Below are 24924 nucleotides of genomic sequence, written 5' to 3'. Positions count from 1 at the left end.
GGTTATGCCACCCACCCTCTCCACTCGTTAGTGCAGCAGAACTTGAATTCTGAAATGTACTTCAACACAATCGTTTAAAAAAAGTCCATCTTCATTTGAATTTTTGGTATCATTTTTGTGAAACCTGCATTTACTTTTCATAAACTCAAACTTTTATGCTGTCAAAAAGTTGTCACATGTTGGAAATGATCGCTAAAAAAGTTTCAGATGAGACAAACTCAATTCTTGCGGAATCTTGTTACTGCTCCCTGCTTCACATTCCTCCACGTCACTGCTGTCAGGTTTTTTCCGGCGTTTCCCCCACGACGTCAATGAATCAAGTCTCAACTGCAGTTGACTTGACTTCACCCTATTTCCATCTCTTATACTTCAAGAGAGTTTAAAAAAGGGTTCGACAGAGTAGAAAGCACAGTTGGTCTGTTTTCAAATGTATGGACTAAAAGAAACGTCTTTAGAAATACGAATAAACGAGTACAACACAGAAGAAGAAAACAAATCTACTCAAGTACAATATTTCCCACCACTGAAAGGCAGCGATTCTTTATACAGTACCTGCAAATGGGCTTCCTCTGTTAATTCAATGTGCGGCTTGAAAAGAGGCAACATTAAGCTGCCTCGGTCTGTCACCAATCGAGTTCTTCCATACTTAAAGGTCGTCTGTTCCACTAATTTTGGAGATAAACGATTGCCCGTGTTGCATTTGGGGGCTCGGAACAGCTGCGTTCTCTCACAAATACTTTGTCAGCGGACACATTTTTGTGGGGTCTTAGCTCAATACTCCTCGTGTGTCTGAGAAACGGGTCAAATGACCGCTTCTTACCTTGACGAACTTCCGGGCACGAAGCCAAAAAGAATCGCAGGGCTCACTTTGGAGCTCACCGTTGCCATTAGAATGTCCGCGACTTAATTAAATGAGCACAATATTAGGAAGGAACCAGAAAATGGCTTCTCTTTATTTGAAAGCTCCTCGGTCCTCTATCCCGCGTTTACATCTTGGCGCCTGCTGAGACGGGACCTTAGTCAATGACGTCATATCAGGGAGACGGCAATTGGGAGAACCGTGCCCAAGAACTGCTCGATTGAGCATCATCGAGAGTCCAAAAACGAACTAAACTGTGTCTATGAAAGAATTTAACTTGTGTTCAAAAACACTAGCCAGAAAGACAAGTCGAGCATTTCGCATATCCGTAACTACATTCTTCCAACTGTTTATTTCACATCCCTGCAATGTCATTTCCAGAACTGCCACCAATTCCGGATTGCTTGTATTTTCATTCGGAAATCACTGACCACTTGCTCGTTGTGTTTGTTTGTTCAGGAGATTGAAAAAGAAAAATAATAACTGCACCACTAAGTAACGAGGGAACGCTGTCATCATAAAAATGAAACTCCAACAGCATCAACATGAACACATAAGCCGGTGGTGATCGGTTGACCGCTTCGCCTCGACTTCAGCCCCAGTGTCCATACCATGCGACCGCAAGTCCGATGACGCGAGCACGAGTCGATCATTAAACTGCGACCTAATGCGTCGTGGAGACAAGTGCGCATTTGGCCATCTATAAACTTGAACATGGTGTCGGGACAATCTGGGTAGCCGTTGCCAAGATGACTGCCTGCCAACTTGAGGACTCCAGTTCAGGATCATTCGTACCGTGGTTTGTCTGCTCTCTTAGCTCTGACCCGTTTGCCCCGAGCCACATGAAGCCCCCGAGAAATTAGCTGCTGGCATCATTGGGACACACAAATCCCTCCCCCGCCATGGATGACAAGTGCTTAGAAAGCAAACTGCGTGGAGTAAAAGTTGCCCTTTGATACAAGTGGAAGGAATTAAGGTTAGCAAATCACTTTGCAGTTGTTGCGCACGCACACACTGGATCGATGATAGGACAGAATTATGAACACCCATTTTATTCATGTTTACCAAAGTGTATTTTTAAAAATAATTCATTTGTCAAGAGCTGGTTTCTGACCGGGGATCCACAAGGCGATTCGTCCACGATGATTCGAGGACAGAATTGAAGAGCACATCTAATGCAGGCATTGCGCACTCACGGGCGCATGAAAGCCTTGAATGGGAAACTTTTCTCTTTTGGGCAGAATGTGGCCCCTCCAAAAACAGACGAGAGCCGACGGATTTGCCACACACTTGCGACTGAGCGTCCACGCCGATAGAATACTGTACAACTTATACGGAATTGCCGGTCATTTTCTCCTCACCGTGTTCAAATATGGTTTCACTTGCAAGTGGAGAAGCTCAATCGTGAAGTCGATTCAAGGCTCGGCACCGAAGGGTCAGAGGCCAGAAGGGAAAAAGTTGAGCTTGTGACAAAAGCGAGCGTCGAGGTTTCCGTCTCTCTATGGTGCCCGAGCATCTCCCTCTACAATTGTGATCGTGACAGCCATTGGGGGCGGGGGTGGGGCGGGGCGGTGTGCCGGGGGGCTCCTTCTGCAAGGCCAAGGATTTGTTGTGTCCTCCCTCTTGCGCCGGCTCCAGGCTGTCATTCTCTCTCCCGCTCCTCATCCAGAGGGTGCGTTTGCCGATGCTCCCACATTTGCACGGCGCAGTCCCACTGCGGACGCATAAAGCAAAAGTGCACTTCTTACTGGCTCCTCGCAGCTCATTCATTCCAGTACTTGAGTCCGTTTTTCAAGTGTATGTGCCATCGTTGAAGTTGTTGACGGACTGCCAGGTCAGAAGAGATCATTTTTCCCAATTTGAGGGAAAGTCTCAATCGCCTGAAAAATCGGCCCCTATTAACAGCCACTTAGTTAAGGTTGGTGATGTCGTGAATATTTGTCAACCGTGGCCACGCGCACTCTTTTTGTGGTTAAGAGCTACAGAAATAAATATGCAACTTGCCACTCACAGAGCTACTGATGATGACGTCTTCGTACGGGTGCCACGTGACGTCCCTCACGCAGGCGCCGTGACCCAACAACTTAGACACCACAGCGCCCGTCAGCACGTCGTAGACTGTGCAAGGACACGTGCAAGAAAGAAAGAAAGAAAAAAAAGAAGAGATGACGCACTCCGTGAGCGAGAGCGCTGCTCAAAAGAGAGCTTTCACTCACTGACAATCTTGCCGGTGGAGCAGCCGGAGTAGATGAATCGCTGGCCCGTGCTGAACTCGGGTGAGAAACGGCACCGGATGAGCGTGTGCAGGACGCCGTGGCCTCGGTACGTCATCACCGAAGTGTCGCCGGCCAGCTTGTGTCGCCTCAGGGCTGCCACGGAACATACAGTACATGGACTGCTCGTACATTTTCTTAGCACTTGCATAACAGTGAATAATGTCGCATCGCGGCAGGGAAAGGACGGCCGGTGGTCCGCACGGGGCGCATACCTCTTTGGGGAACACGCTGCCAGCGGTAATCCCAATTCTGCTGGGTGACGGCCAGGCGCGAGGCCGCCAAGCCTTCCTTGGGCGAGAACTTCCTCACGTCCCACAGCTTGATGGACTGGTCCTTCGAGTTGCTGATCAGATAACGCGCATCGCCCTGCCACGGCGCAAACGGCGACAACGGATTTATTTTGTGCATGCAGATACTTTGCTGATGCATGCTGTCAATTGCAAATCCCACCCCCCCAAGGGTCCAGGTGGTCTGGGACCGTCGCCCGCACCTTGCTGTGGATGAAGGTGATGCCGTCGCGGTGTCCCGCCAGCTGTCCGACGGGCTGCGGCCGATCCTCCCGCAGCGTCCTCCTGTCCCACACTTTGCAGAGTGCGTCGTCGCTGCCGGAGAAGAGCAGCTGGGACGAGCTGTCGGCGAACGCCACCGCATTCACGTCGTCCTCGTGGGCATCAATCTGCCACAGGGGAGGGAAAAGTCACGCGTCGGAGAGGAGCAACAAAAGAAAAAGACGTGAGCAAAGCCACTCCTGCCAACGAGTGGTGATCCAAGATAGGGAGTACGGCTGATCCCCCAAACGACCTCATTTTATCATCATTTTGCCGCCGCCAATTGGGAATTTCTCCATCGTGAGACAAATGAAGGTTTGCTGATCTGATCTTCTGAATAAGCACCACAACGCATCAGAGCGAGTCTTGGCTCACCTTGACTCGACAGACAGGGTGGACGTGACCCGCCAGCACTCACCTTCAGCGTTCTTTTATTCTGCTCGAGGTCAAAGACATAAAGACAGCCGTCATTTGCTCTGAATGGAGAGGAGGAGGAGGAGAGGAGAGGAGAGCCAACAAACTGGTGTCACGCGTCCGTCTATTCATTCACAAGCTCCTTGTACTCAACAAGCAGGAATGACGTTCCAAAATGACAGGACCATTCCGACTCGGGAGAAAAATCAAACCAACCAACCGACAATTGTTTTTAAGGCGGAAAAGCCAACTGCACTCACCCTCCCAGGATCTCTTTGCCATCGGTGGACGCGGCCAGGGAGAAGACGCAGAACCTCCTCTCATCGGGACTACGAAAAACCCAAGCAGACAGGCAAACGGGCTCATTGACGGCAACAGTCGAGCGTACCAGGCGCAAAAATCTCAACGCGTCGTCATCCCGTCCATTTTGAAAAAGGCTGATGATGGCGGATGGCAAAGGGGGCCAAAAGTTGACGTTTCTACGAGGAGGGGGCGGGACTCACTTGAGGTCCAAGGCCGTGTGATTTTCGCTGTCCCCGTCGATACCGCACAGATGAACTGCGGGGGAAACACAGACAGACCGATGTTTCCAGATTCGCAATCAAATGACAAAATGTCCTTTTCAATCAGGTTCCAAGAGCGAGTTGGTTTGCTTGTTTGCTTGCCGCGCCATCTGAGGCGGGCACTCGTTGAGGAATGCACACGGCACGCAGAGTGGATTGTCCTTACTGTAGTCCGACCAGCTGGAGTAAAGCACGTGTCGCGCGTCCGGCATGAAGCAGACGTCCAGAACGCTCCAGCCGACATCCCGAGCCTTGACCGTTTGCCGCAGTAGAAAGCGTCCTCTGCTCGTGTCGTACAAGCGGATGTTCTGATCTGAAGCGCAAAAGGGAAGGAGACGTATTTCGTGCGTCACATGTCACGGTGTGCCATGCGCCGGGGAATGTCAACGTTTCCCCTTTCGGGCAATCGTTGACTTGTATGTGGCCCCCGGGCCGTTGTTTGGGCACCGGCGCGGTCGAAACAATTGCGGTCTTTCAGTTTTGGTGTGCTTTGGGAAATTTACCCTGGCAGGCAGAGAGAAACATGTTGCCATCCTCACTGTAGACGCCACAGAAGGCCTTGTGGTGGTACGTAGCCTTCTGAGAGACCGAGTTTGGCAGGAAACTAGGGTGGAAACACAAGCGACGGACGGCGTGATTCTCCTCGAAAACACACACCACAAAAAAAAAAAATCAAAGCACAGTGGATCAATGATGCAAGCCTTGAACCAACCCTGAGGAAAAACCAACATTTGTTAGATCTTGGCCGCTCAGTGAGGTTCGGCCTTCACATTCAACCGTCAGAACTTTGTTTATGAATGTAGATTAGCCTCATCAATTGAATCAAGCCTCTTTGCTATGAAACGTAGTCCGAGTGAAGTTCCAAACGGGCTGTCGGCTTTTTTTTTTTTTTACGAGCGACTCACTGCGAGCGGATGCGGCTGCACTCTCCGTGGGAAAAGCTGGAGCCTCGACATCTTCCTTGCGCCCTCTAATCAAAAAGACAAAAACACACACATGAGCGCGGAGAACAACCGCAAGGTGTTGACGGGCCATTTTTATGTGCGGCAAAAGCGGAGTCCACCGGAAGGGAACTCAACTTGAAGTCAAGCGCACTGGACGTTGCCAAAGACAAGATGCCAATTCATATGTTGCAAAAATCAGTCATTTCTCAACGCGGGGGTTTTCCTGCATTCAAAGCGGCGCATAATCAGCCGCAGCCGCCCCCACCGGGCCGACCGACACGGCGTAAATTCTCCAGCCGTGCCGATTGAGCCATTGACGTCTCTCGAAGAGAGAGAGCCGTCAGACGGTCACCGACAGTCGCCCGTTTGGCTGACAAATGGCAGAAGATGAGAAAAAAAGAAAGAGCCGACACTGACGGAAGTCGGTTTTGGTCCGCCAACGTAAGGGACGATCAGAGAGAGAGAGCGTGGCATGAGAGCTTTGTGACTCACCTCTGTCAGCATGTGCGTGAAACTTGTTTTGCCTTTCACATCAGACGAAGCGGTGGCCATCAGGATCTGAGTACGGATCTCACTGCGGTCCACCACATGCGTGTCAGGCTGGGTGTCCACTATCAAGGTATGACGGGAGTCACAATTGCGGACAGTCGCCCAGAAGATTTGGCAGCGGCTTCTCTCCGGCGAGCTTACCGGGCGGATTGTAGCAGCTGCCCAGCCGACCCTCCCATGCCCCATCGCTGTCCTCATCGGAGTCCGAGTACGACTGGACCAGCTGCAGCCCCGTGGCTCCGCTGCCGTGGACCAGCCTGACCTGGCCCCTGCACACACGCAAACCATTGCGCGTCGCCGCGGGGACCTTCACAACGCCGACGGGCCGCCACCCACCGTGTCGCTACTGGTCGACTGGACTACTAGACTAGAAACGACTTTGACTTTTGGCTTTGGCTCGCAAAAGAGAGGACATTTTTTAAAAAATAAAGTATATTTCACAAAATGTGAAGAAGCAACGGGTCCAAAATGGAAAAATGCCTAAAGCGGGACTCCCAAGGTGCCACTGTCATTGTAATCTTGCGCCATTCTTAAAAAGGCAAGTTGTGAATCTTGACGCTAACATTCGAAAATCTGCAGGCGCCGTGCAAAAACGGTAAAGATGTCAGTTTTACAGTGAAACTGCGCCCCAAAGAGTTGCTCCGATGTTCAGTGTATGAGTGTCGAGCAAATTCACCTCCTCAGTAGGTAAGCCAGCACTTCAGCTAAATCAACGTCCTCTTCTGAAGCTGACACTGTGTCTCCTTGCTGCCTGCTGCTGCTGCTGCTGCTGCTGCTCTGGTTTTGCTCTTCTGATTCGGACTGATCAACTGGGTTGCCACTGGTAGATCCCCTTCCACCAGACATCCCAGAACTGGACTGAGAGCCCATAGACTGAAGAGCACCTGTCCGGAACAAAGCGCTGACATTAACATGACAAGTGAGGTCGGACCGGGCGTTCAACTACATTTCCTTCATCAACTGCCATTTCGATTGGATTTTAATAGAAATGTATTGATACCACGGTGGTGGAGGGCTGCTTTGCATCCTTGACCGCGTCGGGGATCCTTATTTTGAAGGTTTCCCCGACACGGTCAGCTGTTTTTCCAGTCACAAGGAAGCAGTGACAGCTCACACAAAGGCTGAAGTAACAGACTGTTAGGTCGGAAAGAGTTTTTTTTTTCTCTTAAAAAAAAAAACTAAGAAAACGAATCTGCAGGCAGGAAACTCCAAATTGCCATAAAGGCCAGAGAGCCAGTTCATTTGGAAGGCAGTTGAACCCAAAGAAGACCTGACGTTCCTAAGATGGTTGTGAGGAACTGTTCTTGATCGGTGATGAAAGCCTGGTTCAATTTACGACGGCGGAGGGACGGACTAGCTGACAGTCCTAAAATGTAATTTAGCAATGGCACGGGAAGGGTATACAATGATCCAACACCACGGCCTTGCAGTGGCTAAAGCGCCGACGGGAAACAACGTCTCCTGCCTACCTCGAGCTGTAAACAACAAAACAATGTCAAGGCGTGCGTCACTTGAAATCAGTGGACAGCGAGCGAATTCGGTACCACCGAAGCGACGCGGCTTGGAGACTTCTAATTTGAGCGAACTGGTTGCGGCCATCTCCTCATTTGACATGTTTCGCAAGCATATCCAGGAAGCGGCCCCTGTGCCGTTCGCTTTCCGTGCTCGGCGAGCTGGTCTTCGGGTGAGCTAGCCCCCGATGCTAACGATTTTGACGTGCACATTACCGTTCGGATGTCCAACGGTCTCTCCTTGACACCGCTCCCCGGTCGCTAGCCCCGTTGTGTCGCTTGGGTCGAAATCGACATGAGAAGGTCTCGTGGTTGATGAAAAATCCCAAGGTCGGCAGCACGGCGCTTCATCCGTCGGCCAGTCGGTAATACGCCATGTTGTTTACAAAAGTCTACCTCTGGTGTAGTGATGTGTCGTTCGCGAACGAGCCGATTCCGAGAGCCGGCTCTTTGAAGTGAACGATGGGATTCGGCTCCCAAGGGAGGGTTACACACACACACGCATAATATTACGTTATTTTTGGTATTAAATTAATTTAAGCAACAAAAAAAACTGAGGAGCCATTTGGGAGCCGAAAGAGTCGGCTCTTTTTAGGCAGCCGATCCAAAAGGACCGGCTCTCTAAAAGGAGCCGGAATTCCCATCACTAGTTTGGTGGCTTCGGGGTTGTGGAACGAGCTGACTTTTGGCAAAGTGGCGACGACGCAGCTCGCGCTACCGCTCATACTTTCGCAATAAAGGTCGACATGTCCGATCGATTGAGGCTCGTTGGATTTTGCAGCCAGCCTTCACGTGCTCTTTCTATCGTAATACTGTAATCACAGGAACGATTTGATGAACACGAGCGAGTAATCTGCCGTACAAACCGGAGGGCTATTTAGGGCTCCTCTGAACTGGGAAGCGACTTTATTTTGAAAGGACGCCGATTGGAACTTCCTCTTTGGTTTCGTTGCCATTGAAGCCAAAATCAAATGCACGCAAATGCACGAATGGAGCGTAATAGCGCTAAATCTGATGGCATCGCGGCTTGAACATGCAGCGCTTCACAAATTTATTAACATTTCAGACTTGAGATTGGACTTGGCAGAGGCGGGACTAAGTGGCGAGTCACGAGAAAGGGGTTCGCCGTCTTGCCGAAGTGGTCCAACGCCAGCCTCCGGGCGGGGAGCTGCCGCCGGAGCGATTGGGCGCGGACGGCGTCGCGGCACCCCGTCAGCGTCTGGTCCACTTGATCAAAGTCTCCGGCGATCGGTATAAGAAGATGAGTTTGGCGTAAAGCTCCTCCTCCAGCTCCAGCTCTCCCGTCTCCCGCACCTGAAACGCAAAGGGCCCATCGGACGCTCGTCTCGTTTGCCGTCATCTTCCCGACGACGGGAAGCGGGAGCCGCCCCATCGTTTGGGGGCGCCCTCCCTCCCGCGAGGCAAATGGTAAAAGGCCGCGAGCGGGCGGAAGAAAGTCCGTCGTACCAGGAAGATGTCGGTGCACAGCTTCAGGATGCGGTCGACGCAGGGAAGCTCCTCAAACATGATGGAGTGACTGATTCCGCTGAAAAATTCCCGCACGAATTTCCCGATGACCAACACCACGGAGGCGTACAGTCCCATAATGCTGCGGGACACAAGCGGAACATAAGAATGCGGCGTGCGCCCGCGCCGCCGCCGTTGCCGAGCGAGCCCGGTACCCGTATCCGGCCAGGAAGCCCAGACTCGGCGGGCTGACTTTATCGCTGAACACAAAGATCTGAAGGCCCGCCTCTCTCCCGGCGTCTGTCGCAGCGCTCGCTCCCAAACGGACCAGGCCGGAAGAGGGTTGGTCCACGATCCACCACTCCTGGATCTCTTGGTTCTCGTTGGCCGTTCGCTCCAGGGACAACAGAATGCCCTTGTAGCGGCCGTCTGATTGAAAGGCAAACAAAAAGATCAAGTCTTCCCCCCCAGCCGCGGAGACGAGATGACATGATCTGGGAGGAGGACTAGAAACCTGCGTAGAGCTGCTCCACGGGTTTGGCGTTGGAGTCGCTGGGAGCGCGTAAGAAAGACGGCAGCACGCCCTCGATGGGGCTGAAAACAAAAACAGCACGATCGCAGGTTGCCGGCTGAGCTTGGGATGGCAAATTTGACAAGGGTTTGTGTAGGTGACAAAAAGTGCACCCCCGCCCAAAGTTGTCACTCACACGGGAAGTGTTCTGGTGCCGTTCAGCAGCTGGATCAGTTCCAAACGAGTCTGATCATTCAGGTAGGACACGTGTTTACCTGATGCGAGCTCTGCCTTTGCGCCAAGACTTAAGTTCCTGGTTTTGGGGGGGGGGGGTTTAGTTTTTTTCCTCGAGGGGCTTTGGACTTTCCCAAAAAAAAGAAAGTAAATGTGACCTCTGAACCGTCCAGGACAAGGTCAGGGGAAAGTGGTCCAGGTGGAGCACCTGGCTCAGGTATCGCCTGCTGGGCGGACTGATGGTCCACAAAGAGTTGCTGCTTCCCTGCAGCTCCGCCACCGTCACATCTTCGTGACCGTACGCCTCCAGAAACTGCAAGGCGCTCTGAAGGGGGAGAAAAGCTATCCGGCGCCGCCGCAACGACGAGACCGACGGGAGCGCCAGGGGTGGTGTAGCTTACTTACCGGGGTGTAGGCGTAGGAACGGACCAAGGCTCCGAAGTCCTCCTCCGTCAGGTCTTTGAGCTGATTCTGCTGCGCGCTCATTGTGAAAATCGGCTGGCGAGGACAAACGGCGTCAGCCACCCGAGGACGGGCAGGCTTCGCCGTGGCGAGCGCGCGCTCACCTGGAAGCCTCCGAGAGTGACGGTCAGAGAGACGTCCAGCGGCCGGTTGACCACGCCGACCACGGACTTGATCAGCGACATGAAGAGCAGGGGAAACCAGACGATGCAGATGAGCAGCAGGACGATCAAACCTCCCATGCCGTACTTCACCGCTCGTTTCTTCTTCTGACCCCGAGGTTGCGGGTATCGCTGAAGACCGGAGCGCAACGAGACTTTAGCGCGCCGGAGCCTCTGCGTTCGCTCTTTGAAGCCGGTCGGCCCGCACCTTCTCCGACTCTCTCCAGCACTTCAGGACGAAGCAGTGGGCGTAGACGTCCTCGACGCAGATCCAGGAGGACAGAGACAAGGTCGTGTCGGTCCACACCCAGTCCATCACTGCCCGCAGCTCGGTCAGGAAAGGAACCAGACGGAAACTGCGCGGGGCAAAACAAACGGGCGCTCGGCGGGCGATGGCGCGATCGAGTGGCGGACTGCGGCGGCGGTGGCGGCGACTTGCCCCTGGAACAGGAACAGGTTGAGGTAGTTGTAGCTCTTGGTCAGGAAGTTGCCCAGAACGCGCGTGGGATAGCCGGAGCGGATTTGGTAGGCCGACAAGCCGAAGTAAATGCACTTGACAAAGTACCACAGCTGAGCCACCGGGTTGCGATTGAAGCGTCTGGAAGGAAGGCGGGTTCTTGGGTCAAAACGGCTTGGGTCGCATTTGATCCTTGGCGGAAACCGGGATGATTTACCTGTCGGTCACGCTCGGTAGGATGAAGAACATCCAGAAGTGGATCCCCAACACCAAAATCACCTGAAAGACCAACTTTCCCAAGACGGTCTTCCTTAAATACAGAGCTCGGTCGATCACCATGGTCCCTGAAGACACGCGGCGCCGGAGTCAGACGGACCAAGAGACGGCCGGGCCGGCGGTTCGGGCGGCAAGACGTACCGAACTGGATCAGAACCATGACCAAGAACGCTTCGGGAACCCGGTCCTCCGAAAGGGAGGAAGTGATGTCGGCGGCCGCCGAGTGTTTCTACGGAAGCCAGCGCCTTTACTTTGAATTCGCTCAAAGGGCAATTTTTGTGACCGCCACGCAAAAGTCTACCCCGAAGGCCCAGAAGCCAAAGACGATGACGATGAAGTCGACGGTGTCCGCCAGGAACATGAGAACGTAGACGTCCGTCACGGCGCTGTACTCGGGTCGGACCAGGGCTCGGAGGAACCCACGCGCCGGTCCGGAAAGAGACTCGCAGCTGAAAGATCGCGGCGGGCGCAGGTGTCAGAGCCGTCGCGCCGGAAGCGCTCACGGCTTGGCTTCGGCATACTTGGAAACGCAGGAGCGCTTGGTCCGGATGGAAAGTTCTCGTAGTTTCTCCTGGAGGAGGTCCAACTTGCTGAGCTGTTTGACGGAACGCAGACCGCCTGAAAAAAAACAACCTGGTTTCGTCCGCTTTGTCTTCACGTTTGCTTTTGCAAGGGTGCGCTCCAGCTCACCCGCAGGCGCGCAGAGCCAGGCCTGCCTCTCGTCGCGCCGGGACACCCCGTCGGTGGGGGCGGCACCCGGACTCGATTCCGCCCGGTCATCACGGCCGCGCGCCGGCTCGGCGGGGGTGTTCCGGTCCCAAAGTCCGTGGCGCTAGTTCGGTCGGGTCCGAGAGGAGGGAAGGAGAAAGAGAAGCGACGGTTGTTTTTCGGTCCCCTTTTTTTTTGGGGGGGGGGTGCTGGCGGCGGCTGCGGCGCCACCGAGCATGTTTACCTTCAGTATGGCTCTGTGGTAAAATAGAGCGAGCAGCTGCAGCAGGTCATACAGAACGTAGCCTTCCTTCTTCTCCACCCCGAGGATGTTGGGCGGGTGGAAGGGTTTTGAGCGGTCCACCTCTAACTTCTGGTTGAAGGGAAAGAAGCCAAACTGGAAGAAATACTTGAGCACGATGGTGACCTGCAGGAGATGGGCCCGAGGTGGGCAAAAATGAAGAGATGAAGACTTTCTCGAGCCTACAACAGGGAAGACGTATCAAAGGGTAATATGCCATTTCCTAAAAAAAAAAACCCCACAGGCGAAAGAGCGGCCAGATGGCGCCGCCACCTTGTTTTTGGAGCAAACGCATTTAGAAGCGGAGCGAACCTCAGTGTAGATGATGGCCGTCATCCAGAAGGTCTTGCTGGGCCGGGGTACGGACAGAGTTGCCCACAGAAACACCAGAACGGGAAGCACCAAGGTGAGACAGCTGGCAGACACCATGTGGTTCAAGACCATGACCAGGTAGCACACCGTCTCCGACCTGGGACCAGACAACAACGGCGGCCGTTCGGAGAGAGCCGAGAATAGAACCCGGCGAGCTCGGACGTGTGACCTCTCCATGCGTGTGTCCCCCCGCCCCCCTCCCCCGGATGTGAGCTTCAGCCGATGAGTCTGGCTTGACCGCCGCGATGCTGGTTTTGTCAAATTTCCCGTTTTCATCATCATCATGGTGGCGTCAGAGGGCGCTTTCGGACGCTACCTGGAAGCCAGGATGTTGTAAAAGGCGTAGCAGAGCTGCAGTAGCTGCGGTTGCTGGCGATAGAAGTGGTCCGACGCCTCCAGTTCGGCATTGTGGAAAGTCCTGCACAAAAGACAAGCCGATGGCAGAGCCCCCTCGGGTCCGGTCGACGCTCCGGGTCGGCGCTCGCCTGTTCTTCAGAAGCTCGCTCGCCGTCAGCTCCCGAGGCCGAGATGCCAACGGACAGGAAGCGCAGGTGCCTCCGGACGGGAAGTCGCCGCCCCGCCGTCTTAATCCCGCCTCCGCCTCCGCGTTCTCGCGCGTTCTCTCTTTGGAGCGCTCTCGGATGTCCGCACCCACAGCGTGACCGCGGGACGCCTGCGAGGGGGGCGAGGCGGCCCCGGAAGGCCCACGTCCGGGAGCCTGTTCCTTCGATTCTCCGGCGCTGCGGAAACAAAAGACACTTATTTGTGCGGGGATGTGTGAAGTGCGTTTTTGGAAAGTGGGGGGAAGTCCCCATCGTCCGAGAAAGGCTTGAAATAAGCCAAAGGGCGTTTTGGCCCATTGGGCGTTGCGAAGCGTCGGAAGATCGACTTACCCTGGAAGATCGTCCTCATCCGAGGACGACGCCACCTTCTTCATCCTGGTCAGTTTGGCTCGCCGTCGTGGGCCGGACGGAGCCACAGAGCGCCCCGGCCGCTCTTTTTCCACAACGCCCGCCGCCGAGGCGTCGGCTTCCCTTTCATCTCCGGAGGCCGAGGCGGATCCGCTTCCCCCTCCCGGGCTCTGGTCTCGCTCCGTATCCGCCGCCGGCACCTCCTCTCGCTCGGGACCGCTGCGGTCCCTTCCCAATTGGGCGGAAGCGCGCCTCACGTGTTCCCAGTCGTATCGGCGGATGGCCTCTCTGGACGGCACCTGACCCTGAGAACGCCAGAGCCGGACGTGAAGCGGACGCTCCGGCGTTTGGGCGGCCGTCTTTTCTCGGAGGCGTACCCGCTCGGCCTGCTGGGTCAGCATGCAGCGCTCCACGCGCAGCACGGCGGAGATGTCGGCGTGTTCGCGACACAAACCGCGCAGCCAAGCGGTCAGCGAGTCCAGCAGGGCCGACGACAGAACCCAGCAGAAGCGGAGGATGTTGGAGGCCCGACGGAGGACCGTATCTGGAACGTGAAAGGAGAGCGGCTGAAAATCCGCCGGCCCCGTCCCGCCTCGCCCGCGTTGCTTCTCCGCCCATCGTTTGCCAGGGGACTCGCCGAGTTGCGCGCTTGCGATTCCGCTTGCCCGCGCTTGCCATCGAGTTTAGGAGTCGGGGCGAGTGGTTTCTCGGCGGAAGTGAGATGATTTGAGGAATTCAAGTCCTCAAATCCTCCCCCCACAACCACATTGAGTGAGTCTATCGTCCGACCTGGTCCCTCCTCGTTGTCCTTCTGCGCCTCCTCCTCCTCTTCCTCCTCCTCCTCCTCCGTCACTTCAGTCACGCCGCGCGCTAGAAGAACGAGTCGCACTTTTATTCCTGGACTTTTGGGTTTCTTTGCGCGAGTGCAAATACCTGCCGGGTCCTCTCCGGCGCTTTGCTGACAAGGCGGCGTCTCCGGCTCGGGCCTCCGCTTCGTCACTTTTTTCTGGCTGCGACGAGCTCGCAGGGCGGTCCTGGAGTCCGTTATCCAGGCGTGGTACACAAACTGCGCCGCACGGGTCGAACATGAGCAAGAGAAGGAGAAGCGCCGGCATTACCCGTCGACTCGGCCCCGAAGAGACGGCGCGGGAGAAGGAGAAGGAGAAGCGGACAAACGCTGGCCCTAAACTCAAATGTGGAGACGACAAGTGGAGCCACCTGAAAGGCAGATTTGTCGGGACCCTGCCGCTCCTCCTTCTCGTCATCCTTTTGCTCGTCTTCGTCTTCCTGGCTGTCGCTCTCAAACAGGAAGTAGTCTCCGCCGCGCGCCGCTGCGGACGTAAAGCCTCGGTGACGGCGACGGCGGTCGGGGGCGGCGAGAGCGTCGGCCGCACCGTCACTCACCGGAGGCGTGGTTCGCCCACGGCCGCCACCAATCGCCGCACGCTCTTCTGCCCTTCGTCTTTTCCCGAGCTGAAGAGAAAAGCCATTACGATCGAGCCAGGGGGGCGGTAACGCCGGCGCCTGGCTTTACGCACCGTCACCGCGGGGGCTCTTTTGGCTCCGACGGAGCATTTTCTCTTTTCCTCGGCGGAACTTCTGCTGGCGGCATTTGATCCTCTCCATCCTGAAAGGCAGACCGGCGTTCTACGGGGACTTGCACTTGCGGCGCCGTTTTACGCGCGCGGAAAGGAGGCCGGCGGCGTCTTACTGTCTCTTCAGCAGGTCCATGGACATCTTCTCCACCTCCAGTCTGGCTCGCGCGGCTTTCACGGTGGACGCCTCAAAAAGTTCCGCCCCCCTGCCAAACGGGCGAGGCGCGCGTCAGGCGCATACGCCCCCGCGCGGGGGGCGTCCGTGTTTTACCTGGAGGCCAGCAGTTGCGTGTTTCGCAGGTCCCGCACCACGTAGAGGAAGTAGTGACTCCCGAAGACCCTCCGTTGCAGCAAGAGGAAGCAGAAGCACACGCCGTCCCAGATGATTCCCGCCTCGTCGCTGGGCACTTGGCATTGTCGACCGCTCTGCCGCGCAGCTGCCGGGAACAAACGCGCCACCGGTAGATGGCAAAAAGGCCCGTCACTCGTTTGACCTTCCGACCTCGGGAGCCGCCGGGGGCTTCGGGCCGACGGCCGGGGAATCGCACCAGCGAGCGAACAAAGGCAAAGGCACGGACGGCGCACTCACGCTTGGCGTATCCTCGAATGGTGCAGGCCAGGCCGAAGAGCTGAACCAGCCAGCAGCGGTCCACAACCAAGGACTTGATGAAACCGCAGGCCAAGATCTGCGGAAAAAAACACCCGCGGATGATGCCATTTGCCGCGCGCAGCCGTCATCCGCGAATGTCGGGCGCGGGCGAGCGGGCCGTGTCCGAATCCTCAATCCGTCGGTGCGCATTTGGCGGAGGAGCGAGAATCGAGGCGGACGTACGGACAGGATGTTTTTCATGGCGATGACCGAGACGTTGTAGCCGATCAGACAGTCCCAATAAAGCAGGATGGAGCCCACGGGTTTGAGCAGCAGGTCTCCGCCCACCAGCAGGAAATAGAAACACGCCACCAGGTAGCCCATGCAGAAAATGCTGATCCTGCAAGGGAGGTCCAAACAAAGTCCAACACAAGCGCACCGTCATCATCTTCATCATCTTCCGCTCTGACGTTCGGCGAAGCCCCTAGATGTCTTTTTTGGTTTCTTTGTTTGTGTTTTTCATCAGCGGTCTGCGTCCGCTTTGGGGTCACGAATGGTGCAGAAATGAGCCCTTTCACTCACTCACTCACTCACTCACTCACTCACTCACTCACTCACTCACTCACCGGGTGGTTCCAGTGATGAAGGTGATGGTAAGGACAAACCAGAACATGTAGCTAAAAATGATGACCTTCATCATATCCAGGTAAGACCTGCGCCCAAGGGTCAGAAGGTCAGAGACGCAGATGGCCGAGGACGGAGCGGATCGGGCGCGGCCGCCGCGCCGCTCACCTGCACAGCATGAAGTCGGGGACGGCGGCGAGATGGAGCCCGCTGGGCGGATCCCATACGTGTCCGACTTCTACATCCATCTCGCCGTTGTCACCCGCCAGCGCCCGGACGGCGGCGTCACGCTCGTCTTCAAACACCTGAAGCTGCAGCGAAGCGCCCAGCAGAAGCAGAAAGTCGTCTGGACGCGCACCCACACACACACACACACACACAATGTCTTTTCCGGTTGACATTTGCTTCAAGGAGGAGAGAGAGCATCTTTCTTACAGAGGAGGAAGAATGGATTTGGAGGAGTCAGGTAATCTGGCAGGAAAAGCCATTTCACCACGTTGGAGTCCATGTTGGAAGTCGGGGGCCGCCAGGGATAATCTGCCAGGACATATTTCGACGGCGCTTTGAGCTTTTGCGCTCGCGCAAGTACCATTCTGTTGTCAGAGCGCAAAGCGGACACCGGATTCCGATCGGCGCTTTACGCCGAGCGACGGCCCGTTAGCCTCCGGCGGAGGGCCTTTACCTTTGCAGGCGGCAGGCGGGAACCCAATACACAAGAGATACTGCAGGCACAAGAGCGCCGACAGGAAGTAGCAGTACTTTGGCCACACCGAAGCGATTCGCTTCCTGCTGCGCCTGGACAGGATGCAGATGAGCCCCAAGGCGTGGCCCACGGCAAAGAGATCCATCCGCTGACCGATCACGTTGACCGCCAACAGGAAACAGGTCTGGCACGCGGACAAACGCGAGTTGACCCTTTCTGCCCCCCGCCCCCGTCACCCCCCTAAAACAATTGTTCACGACGCTCGCTCACCTCCAGGCCAAACTTGTAAAAGCCGTAATTGAGAAAGTACTTGGCGCAGCTCGGCACGCTTTGATCCAGGTGATGCCTGCCTATGTCGCGGAACAAAGTTCTGCTCCGAGGCGGGACTTTGTTGCATCGCAGCCGGTAGAGTTGCTGGTGTCTGTGAACGGTCACCTCGAAGGCTAAGAGCGCCAGCATCGTCAGGTTGTGCTGCGAAAAGGAGCTCGGATGAGGCGAGCCGAGCCAGGTGGGTTGCGCCAAAGCGTCGACCGCTCTCACCCTCAAATAGTCCGGCAGTTTTCCCTCATATTTGCGAAGACCCACCCACTGGGCGGGGTCGATCGGAGCAGCATACAAGACTGAGGTAGAAGCGTCGGTCGAGGCGTTACCTGGCTGAAGACGGCCGCATTTTCATTGGTTTCGATCTCGAGTGACGTCGACGGACGCGGCCGGACGAAGGAAAGTTACCGCGGTGCAGTTGCGCGCGTCGGGCTGGACGATGTCGAGCTGGTACAGCATCTTACAAATGGCCAGCGCGCATGTCCAAACGGTGCAGACCCCGGCCGCCAGGGGGCGCCAGGCCCTGCAGGGCAGAGCAACAGCCGCGCACGCCACAAACAGCAGGTTGAACAGGCACACCTGGAAAGAGGGCGAGGGCGGAGGCGATGAGACGGGCGCGCGGACGGCGGCACGGCCGACGGCGGCGACTTTGGCCGACCTCCTTCACCGACATCCAAATCATGTACGAGGAGACGATTTTCAAGATGTGAAGTTCCAGGAGCCACCAGAGGAGGCGCTGTAGGCGCTGCAGAGACAGGTGGAGGCGCAGGAACAGGACCGAGAGACGGTCCGCCACCAATCTCCACGAGCCCAAAACTGCAGACACAGCAGCCAAAGCTCGGCTTGTTGCTTGCGTGGCGCTCCGACCGGCTGGCTTTACCTGCCGTCTCCTCCGACAGGCTCTCGCCCTCAAATGACCCGGCGTCATTCTTTCCCTCCTCCACTTCTTCTTCTTCTTCCTGTCCGCACTCCTCCTCGGGCCGCTCCTCTTTCTCCTCTTCCGCAAAGAGCCGAGAAGCTCCTCCGGCCGACACGTCCGCAAGGCTGCCCTCGGAGTGGACTAACCTGAAACAACGACGACGCGTCCGATCGAGCGGAGCGAACCGTGACCAGTGACGCAAGATGGCGCGCCAACCTGAGGACCTCCGATTGCGGCTTTGCATATATTCTACCTGGCGACGGCGCTGTTGTGCGTGTCCACGACAGTTTGGAGGTCGGTCAGCCGGAGGAAGGGCTCGTGGAAGTACTGCAGGTGAACGATGCACACCTGCGAAAGGAAAAGCGGCATTAGCGCGAGCATTTGCTGGGCGTCCCGTCCCGTTTGTCAATCCGCACCAGCAGAAACGCCGTGGGGATGAAGATCCTGGCAAAGAGGACCGGGACCGAGAACTTCTCCAAACCCAGATCCTCCAACCTGGAGGGAGACAAGACAGCGGAACATACAGACGCCTGGCGCAAAGACCCAAGCGGCGGCGCGCCGGCGGCCGCGCCGACCTGCCAGTGCTGAGTCCGGTGTAGTAGGTCCAGGTGCGGAGGGACGAGGGGAACTGGAAGGTGTAGAGCAGAAAGAGGACCAACATGGAGTAAACCACCACAGCCACCCAGAAGCCCCGGAGCCAGGCTCGCCACTTTTGGTAGTTCAACTGCAGGGAGGGGAGGCGGGCGCACGGTCAACGGCAAATGCGGGCATCGCCGGCGAGGGACGGCTGCTGCCTGACCTGGTAGAGGGCCGCGCAGCACAGGAACATCACCATGTAGATGACCTTGTACAGGACCATTCTGCCTTCAAAACTGACCAAAAAGAACATGGTGCCGCAGACGTAGATCCAGTATTTGACCAACATCCCGGTCACCAGCGCCAGCCCCACGCCTCCTTTCTCGTAGGAAATCTCTTGCGACTTTTCCCGGTCTGGAGAGCGAGAGCCGGGAAGAGCGGCGCCGCCCGCCCGAGACGCTTGGCCTTCCACGCGGACGGCCGTGGGGTCGGCCCGTCGCTCGCTCTTCTCCGTACGAGCCTGACGCAGCAGCAGCCAGAAGGTCAGCAGAAACAGCAGCTGGCCGAAAGCACCGCAAAACATCAGCGCGCGGCCGCCTGCCGTTTGCTTCTGGATTGTGCCGCGAGGTCACAGGTCAGGAGACGGACCCGCGGCATTCCCTCCCCCGTCGGCGTTCCCCTTTTGCAATGATCATTGCTACCTTTGACGCGAGCTCCCGGCAGGGATCGTCCTTTTTGGGAAAGAGGCCCGGAAGCTGCCGGACGGCGGCGAAGCTGAAGACGTACTGCAGGAGCAGCAGCGCGTTGCCGTAGGCCACCAGCCAGGGCGAGGACGCCAGCGTGTGGCGCCGGCGCTCGCGCGTCATCCACAGCGCGCACGACCACAGCAGCAGCGCGCACGTGGGCCACGACACGTACGTGATGGACCAGGCCATCATGGCCACCAGCGCGCCGATGTAGCTCTGCTTCAGGAGGAAGCCCCAGGCCGCCCAGGCCGCCCAGGCCGCCGCGTCCTCGCCGCCCCATCCCGCCGCCGCGTCGCCTTCAAACGCGCACGTCTCCTCCGACGTGTCTGCTGCACGCAAAGGACAGTTGGATGAGTTCACCATGGCTCCGTTTTCAAATTCACCTTCAGTCCGCTGTCGTTTTGATGAGTCGGAGCGGGTCCTTTTCGTGTTCTTTGCTCATCGCGAGGTAACCGACAAGGCCGAGTCATCGAGCGCTACGAGTCTGGAGCGACCGCGGGGCCTCCCTCCGCCTTCTTCTCTACGGAGGGACGCATCAAGTGCCACCGGTTCACTGGGACTGCTTTGAGTGCGTCCCGTTCACTTAAGGTGTACTTTCAGCTAGCTAGCATTTCTTTCAAAGCCTTCTCCTTGCTATTTTTCCACTTTTCACAGCGTTTTGGTGATCTCGGCGAGCCTACGCCAGCGCAGTCACGTTGACGACGACCGACGCCGACACCAACGGGCCCCGCGTCTCCGTTCTGGACCTCGCGCTTCCCCGAACGGAACGGCCGCCGCTCGCGTTCACCTGATTGGCTGAAGGAGTCGCGAGGCGTGTCCGGCTCCAAGGCCGTGCTCTGCGTGGGCGGGGCCGGAGACTCGGAGCGGCTCTCCGAAGAATCCAAAGGCTGAAAGGCGCACAGACGACGGTCGGGGCGCGTTCGGCTCGTCCGAAAGCAATGATGATTCAATTTGCGTCCCGGGAGGTACGTACGTCTCCGGAGTCGCGCGCGCCACCGGCGCTTCTCCACAGTTCTCTTCGCCTCTCTGCCGCGACGGCACTTTTGACCTCGTCGGCGGCGGCGGTGGCCATAACGTCGCCGCTGAAGTCGCGGCTGCCGGAGTCCAAAGAGTCCCTTGGGTCGCTCCGCCGCGGCCCTCCGCCATCTAGCAGCTGAAGAAGAACAACGAGAGCAGAGTCTGCCTTTGGTGCCATCGGCCCTGAAGTTTCCTCCTTTGCCTTTGTCCGCTCGGCGCCTGATCACCTGATTCCTCCGCAAGCCGGCCACGACGTGGTAGAGCGTCACGAGCGTCAGAGGGCTGACAAAGTGGAACCAGCTGAGCTGCGGGTTCAGCCGCATCCTCCAGGGAGCGGCGCAATCCACCGACACCAGGGGCAGCAGGCCCAACAAGCTGCGCAATGGAATACTTCAATAAGCGTAGGCGTGTTTCGAGCGGCCACGTGTCCCTCAAAATGATTCCAACAACATTTTCCCGACGGCAAACGTGGACTCGACACGAGTCCTCGGCGTGGCGCCTCGGGGCCCGTCCTGGGCTCCGCTCGTAGCGCGCGTTTGCGCCTTACCTGGCAGAGGGATGGCCGGGAGGCCACGCCTCCTGTAGCCACGGCAGCTGGTAGCCGTAGACGAGCAGGAAGTGGGCGGCGGAGTACGCCAGTGACGTGAGCGAGAGAGCCCTGAAGAGCGGCGGCGGGAGCGAACCGCTCCAAGCCCACCAAGTGCACACCAGCTGAAAAGAGAGCAGGTAGGGCAGGGAGGAGAGCGACGGCAGCGCCACACCTGCGAGGGACACACAGGCCCCCGCTCGTTAGCGCCCTTACCGCAACATTACGGGCGAGAGGCAAATGATGTCAAGGCGGCGGCGGCGGGGAGTTCCCCCATCCACCCACACCGGCACATGCATCCTAGGTGTTCGGGGGAGGGGGGGGTCAAAGGATGCGCGACTCCTCGCGTCTGCAAAAGGGGCAATTTACCCGTGAGCCCGAGCAAAAGTGTGAGCAGAACTTTCCCTCCGCCGCTCATCACGTTTGCCAGAATCCTCCCGGTCTTGGCCAGCACTTCTTGCAGCTCCGTGGCTATTCTGCGGCCGGCGCTTCCCTCGCCTTCTTGGCGCAAGACCTGCGAGGACGCAGAGAAAGTCACGCCAACGACAGGCGCCCCCTGTCGCGAGCCCCTCCTACAAAACGGGCAGCGAGAAAGCGGAGCACGTCCGCTCCCGTGAAAACCGACTCCGGCGGGCGCAAGCGCATTCAACCGGGAGTCTGATCATTAGCGGGTGCGCGCACGTGTGCATCGCATAACGAGGTTATGCTTACAAATGGCTTACAGGGTTACACGATAATACGCAAGAAATCTCATCAAGAAAGGAGAGGAGATGACTTATCGGCCGTTGAGAGCGTGGCGACCTGCGAGCGTGCGGAGGGGCCGGACCTCAGGCTCAGTCTCCACGTCAGCAGGCCCAGCGCCAGCACGCCGACGTCCGGGAGGACTTGTCGCACGGCGGACGCCGCGTCGCTTCCCGTCAGACTGATTGGCATTCAACACAAAGGAAAATGCACACTTGCCACAACGGGGCGCAAACGGCGGTCGCTCGGAGCGCTTTTTCACCTGACTAAGCCCAGCTGACTCAGCGCCTTCTGCCAGGAGGTGCCTGCAAACAAGCGCAGACGGACAGACGGACGGACGCCCGTGAGACGGAGCCGACGAGCGGGCGGACGGACGGACGGGCGCGAAGCGGCCGGGCGCGTCTTACAGTTGTACTCGGGTGCGAGGGTGGCGCTGGCGATCTGGAAGAAAGTCTGCAGCAGCAGGAAGAGGAAACTGGACACGCAAACCGCCGTCACGCAGCGATTGCTGCTGCCTAGGAGAGCGATCACACCCAACTTTGACCTTTGACCCTTGGGGGTCAGCCATTTTGCAACAGCGTCATCCGACGACGCCGCTTCGCTTCATTGGCCCGAAAAGGATTTGTGCGCCTCGGGCAACTGGGACGGGCCACTTTGGACCGCGGGTCCAGACCACAGGTCCACTTTTTGGACCACGGGTCCACTTTACCGAGCAACACGCAGTTGTCGGCACATTTTCAGCTGCGACGATTCATCAAGTTCCCTTCATAAATCCAATTACCATTGGAAAAAAAACTAACAAAGTAATTAACAAGGGGCTTTTGTGTTTCCCTCCATTCAAGCAATGATTCAACAAGAGAGAGAGAGAGAGAGATTTTTAGCAAGCACTGTGAGGGGGAAAAAATGGCTGCACGTGAATGTAAGAAAGATTGCAGGGCTACTGCTACGATGATTGCAGATTGGTGGCGTGAAAGGCGGGAGCGGCTGTGTGACTCCGCCCCTTGGGGGGTGTGGCACCAGGGCGGCGGTACCTGCGTTGAGGGAGGTGGCGTTGGGTTGGGGCAGCAGGGGCAGCAGGAGCAGCAGGAGCACGTAAACCAGCGAGAAGCCGTTGAAACGCAGCAAAGCGCCTGTCGACACGGCCAAAAGTCACACGCGTGCAGCAAACGGCGTGCATCAAACGCCAAACGGCGGCGTGGAAAGGACACGCGGGAAGGAAGTGGCCTGAAACTTTTCACAAGACAACATCACGGAAGACGACGTGGCCTTGTTTTGCTCCCCCTGCCCCCAGCGCACAGGCGCACACATGCACTTTCCCAGGTAACAACATCTGCTTGTGTGTGTGTGTGTGTGTTGACACACTGCTCACCACGCACACACGCACACACCTCCCCCTCAGTTTGGAATGTGAGGCGCTAAAAGGCTCCCTGCAGCCATAGAAAGTTCCGGCCTCAACTACACTTTCCCAACGCACAGACACACACACACATCATGATGTTAAGACGCGTCAGTCAGCTGCTTCGTTGTTCATGTTGCCAACGTGCTAACATGCTAACATGCTAACATGCTAAGAAGTGACATCCAGTGTGTCTGAGTATTGTGGCTTCTCGCGAAAGGCGGGGTCAGTCAGGACCGCTCACCTGTCAATCACACGTGAAGGTGCCACAATTGACTCGATTCATCAACAACACGTACCAAGCGGCAAGTGAATTGCCATCAATTGTTTCGGACATTGTCCTGTTTTTCAATCAAGGGATGTCGATGATCGCACCGCGACTCAAAGGCGGCCAACATACACGCGACACGGAATACACCATTACACGGCAACTATCGACGGCAACTTTTTCTTGAAAGTTTTCACACGGCAACAAGGACGGCGTAAAAATGCGCACGTGCCGCCGCGGAGGGAATCGCCGATTTCCCTCCTCCGATATCAACGGGATCGAGATTTCCACAGTTTGATCATTCAATCAATCAAAAATAAGTGGACCGGAAGCAACGGGACACTTATTCTCAAGCGCGCCCAGATCCAGTTGCTCCACATCGAAGCAATGGCGGGCAAATATTTGAGTGTACGACGATGGTTCCGTTTAAATTCAGAAGAGAAGACGACGTGCCGATCGACTGCCGTTGCTCGTGCTGTGCGTGTTCAATGTTGGCACTGCGGTTGAGAGAGGAAAGTGGAGCATATTTGACAACAAAAGCCGACTTGACTTGGCTTGACTTGAGCGTGGAAAACAGGGGCCATTTTCTGTCCGGATGACCAAACACATGTGGCCCCTTGGCCTTCACTTCCCACCATCACCAATGACGTCGTGGTTCGATAAACAGCCTTTTGGTTTCCAAAATGTCTGCCATGCAACACCAATATGTGCTCGAGAAAAAGTGGCTTATAGTTGACTTGTGAATTATTCATGCTGGCCCAAATGTCAGATGAAAAGAGCAACAACATTACGGATGGGTTTGTCGCGTAGTAACGACAACGTAGAAACGTAAAACGTCAAAAAATAAAAATAAAAGTATGAAACCCAACCTGCGGTGAGGCCGAGCGGCAGCAGCAAGCGGAAGATGAAGCCGGCCAGCAGCACTTCGGAGGTCGTACGTGTCATGATGGTTCCCTTCTGCTCTCTGGGGCCAACTGTCAGAGGTGCGTCCGCCTGAACGGGACCGGGACCGGGACCGGGACCGGGACCTGGACCGCCGCCGCCGCCGGGGGCATCCCGCGCACTCGCGCGCCCACACGCACGCGCGGGCGGGCGCGCGCACAAAGTCGTTCGGCCAACGCGTGGGCCGCTCCCACCTCAGACGGCAAAAAAACAGCAAGAGACTAAAAGAAGAAGAAGCGAAAGGTTGTCTTCGGCCGTCACTTTCAGAAGAAATCTCCTCCTTCGTTTTGGGGGGGGCCCAAAATAACTCAACTGGCGACGCGCAGATGTTTTCAGACTCGCCTCCCCGCCCCTACTTTTCTTCCCCCCTCTCTCCC

The 24924-nt window shown here is 56.7% G+C and overlaps 2 protein-coding genes across 4 annotated transcripts; both read right to left on the bottom strand.

Moving 5' to 3' along the window:
- Window positions 1-1895: 1895 nt before the first annotated feature.
- On the bottom strand, window positions 1896-8070 carry dcaf11 (ddb1 and cul4 associated factor 11). 3 transcript variants are annotated; one of them, XR_007960239.1, is made up of 15 exons: window positions 7623-7857; window positions 6830-7037; window positions 6295-6422; window positions 6097-6215; window positions 5566-5630; window positions 5164-5264; window positions 4827-4973; window positions 4601-4655; window positions 4358-4426; window positions 4102-4159; window positions 3626-3811; window positions 3348-3501; window positions 3080-3228; window positions 2871-2977; window positions 1896-2573 (listed from the first exon to the last, which is right to left on the bottom strand). XR_007960239.1 is itself a non-coding variant. In XM_052054004.1 (15 exons), the coding sequence occupies exons 2-15, from the start codon at window positions 7021-7023 to the stop codon at window positions 2502-2504; spliced, it is 1608 nt and encodes a 535-aa protein (XP_051909964.1). In that variant the 5' UTR covers window positions 7024-7037; window positions 7881-8070; the 3' UTR covers window positions 1896-2501. The 3 variants fall into 3 exon arrangements, 2 of the variants coding, with proteins under 2 accessions (XP_051909964.1, XP_051909963.1); XM_052054004.1 differs by lacking the exon at window positions 7623-7857 and adding an exon at window positions 7881-8070 and having other exon boundaries at window positions 3076-3228; XM_052054003.1 differs by having other exon boundaries at window positions 3076-3228; window positions 7623-7854.
- A 621-nt stretch (window positions 8071-8691) lies between these two features.
- Window positions 8692-24919, bottom strand: LOC127592908 (piezo-type mechanosensitive ion channel component 2-like). Its single transcript, XM_052053980.1, has 54 exons — window positions 24475-24919; window positions 22973-23071; window positions 22349-22456; window positions 22204-22246; window positions 22002-22122; window positions 21570-21714; window positions 21162-21375; window positions 20842-20989; window positions 20571-20750; window positions 20385-20484; window positions 19553-19926; window positions 19075-19410; window positions 18851-18999; window positions 18692-18770; window positions 18529-18623; window positions 18237-18421; window positions 18015-18172; window positions 17765-17935; window positions 17576-17689; window positions 17306-17506; window positions 17015-17219; window positions 16768-16869; window positions 16501-16678; window positions 16335-16421; window positions 15952-16108; window positions 15709-15805; window positions 15391-15556; window positions 15236-15325; window positions 15063-15151; window positions 14929-14997; window positions 14743-14855; window positions 14458-14590; window positions 14314-14394; window positions 13902-14068; window positions 13507-13829; window positions 13099-13353; window positions 12930-13031; window positions 12554-12710; window positions 12185-12367; window positions 11923-12064; window positions 11754-11850; window positions 11534-11681; window positions 11374-11461; window positions 11174-11300; window positions 10939-11097; window positions 10708-10855; window positions 10443-10631; window positions 10282-10374; window positions 10035-10201; window positions 9839-9955; window positions 9646-9725; window positions 9347-9560; window positions 9132-9273; window positions 8692-8978 (listed from the first exon to the last, which is right to left on the bottom strand). Exons 1-54 carry the CDS (start codon window positions 24548-24550, stop codon window positions 8877-8879), a joined length of 7863 nt encoding a protein of 2620 aa, XP_051909940.1. The 5' UTR covers window positions 24551-24919; the 3' UTR covers window positions 8692-8876.
- Between the last annotated feature and the right edge of the window lie 5 nt (window positions 24920-24924).

Source organism: Hippocampus zosterae, chromosome 20 (assembly GCF_025434085.1).
Source record: "Hippocampus zosterae strain Florida chromosome 20, ASM2543408v3, whole genome shotgun sequence".
Classification (NCBI taxonomy): domain Eukaryota; kingdom Metazoa; phylum Chordata; class Actinopteri; order Syngnathiformes; family Syngnathidae; genus Hippocampus; species Hippocampus zosterae.
The sequence above is the reverse complement of the archived record's forward strand: the minus strand, read 5'-3'. Positions and strand labels throughout refer to the sequence as shown.

Coding starts and splice junctions, on each gene's coding strand:
- dcaf11 (XM_052054003.1), bottom strand. CDS start 7,767: ATGTCAAATGAGGAGATGGCCGCAACCAGTTCGCTCAAATTAGAAGTC. Junction 5,631..6,096: donor TCACGCACATGCTGACAGAG/GTGAGTCACAAA, acceptor CTTTTTGATTAG/AGGGCGCAAGGAAGATGTCG. Junction 2,574..2,870: donor ACGTCATCATCAGTAGCTCT/GTGAGTGGCAAG, acceptor ATGCGTCCGCAG/TGGGACTGCGCCGTGCAAAT.
- LOC127592908 (XM_052053980.1), bottom strand. CDS start 24,550: ATGACACGTACGACCTCCGAAGTGCTGCTGGCCGGCTTCATCTTCCGC. Junction 17,690..17,764: donor ACGCGCGCAACTGCACCGCG/GTAACTTTCCTT, acceptor GGCCGTCTTCAG/CCAGGTAACGCCTCGACCGA. Junction 15,326..15,390: donor ACGCAACTGCTGGCCTCCAG/GTAAAACACGGA, acceptor CCCGTTTGGCAG/GGGGGCGGAACTTTTTGAGG.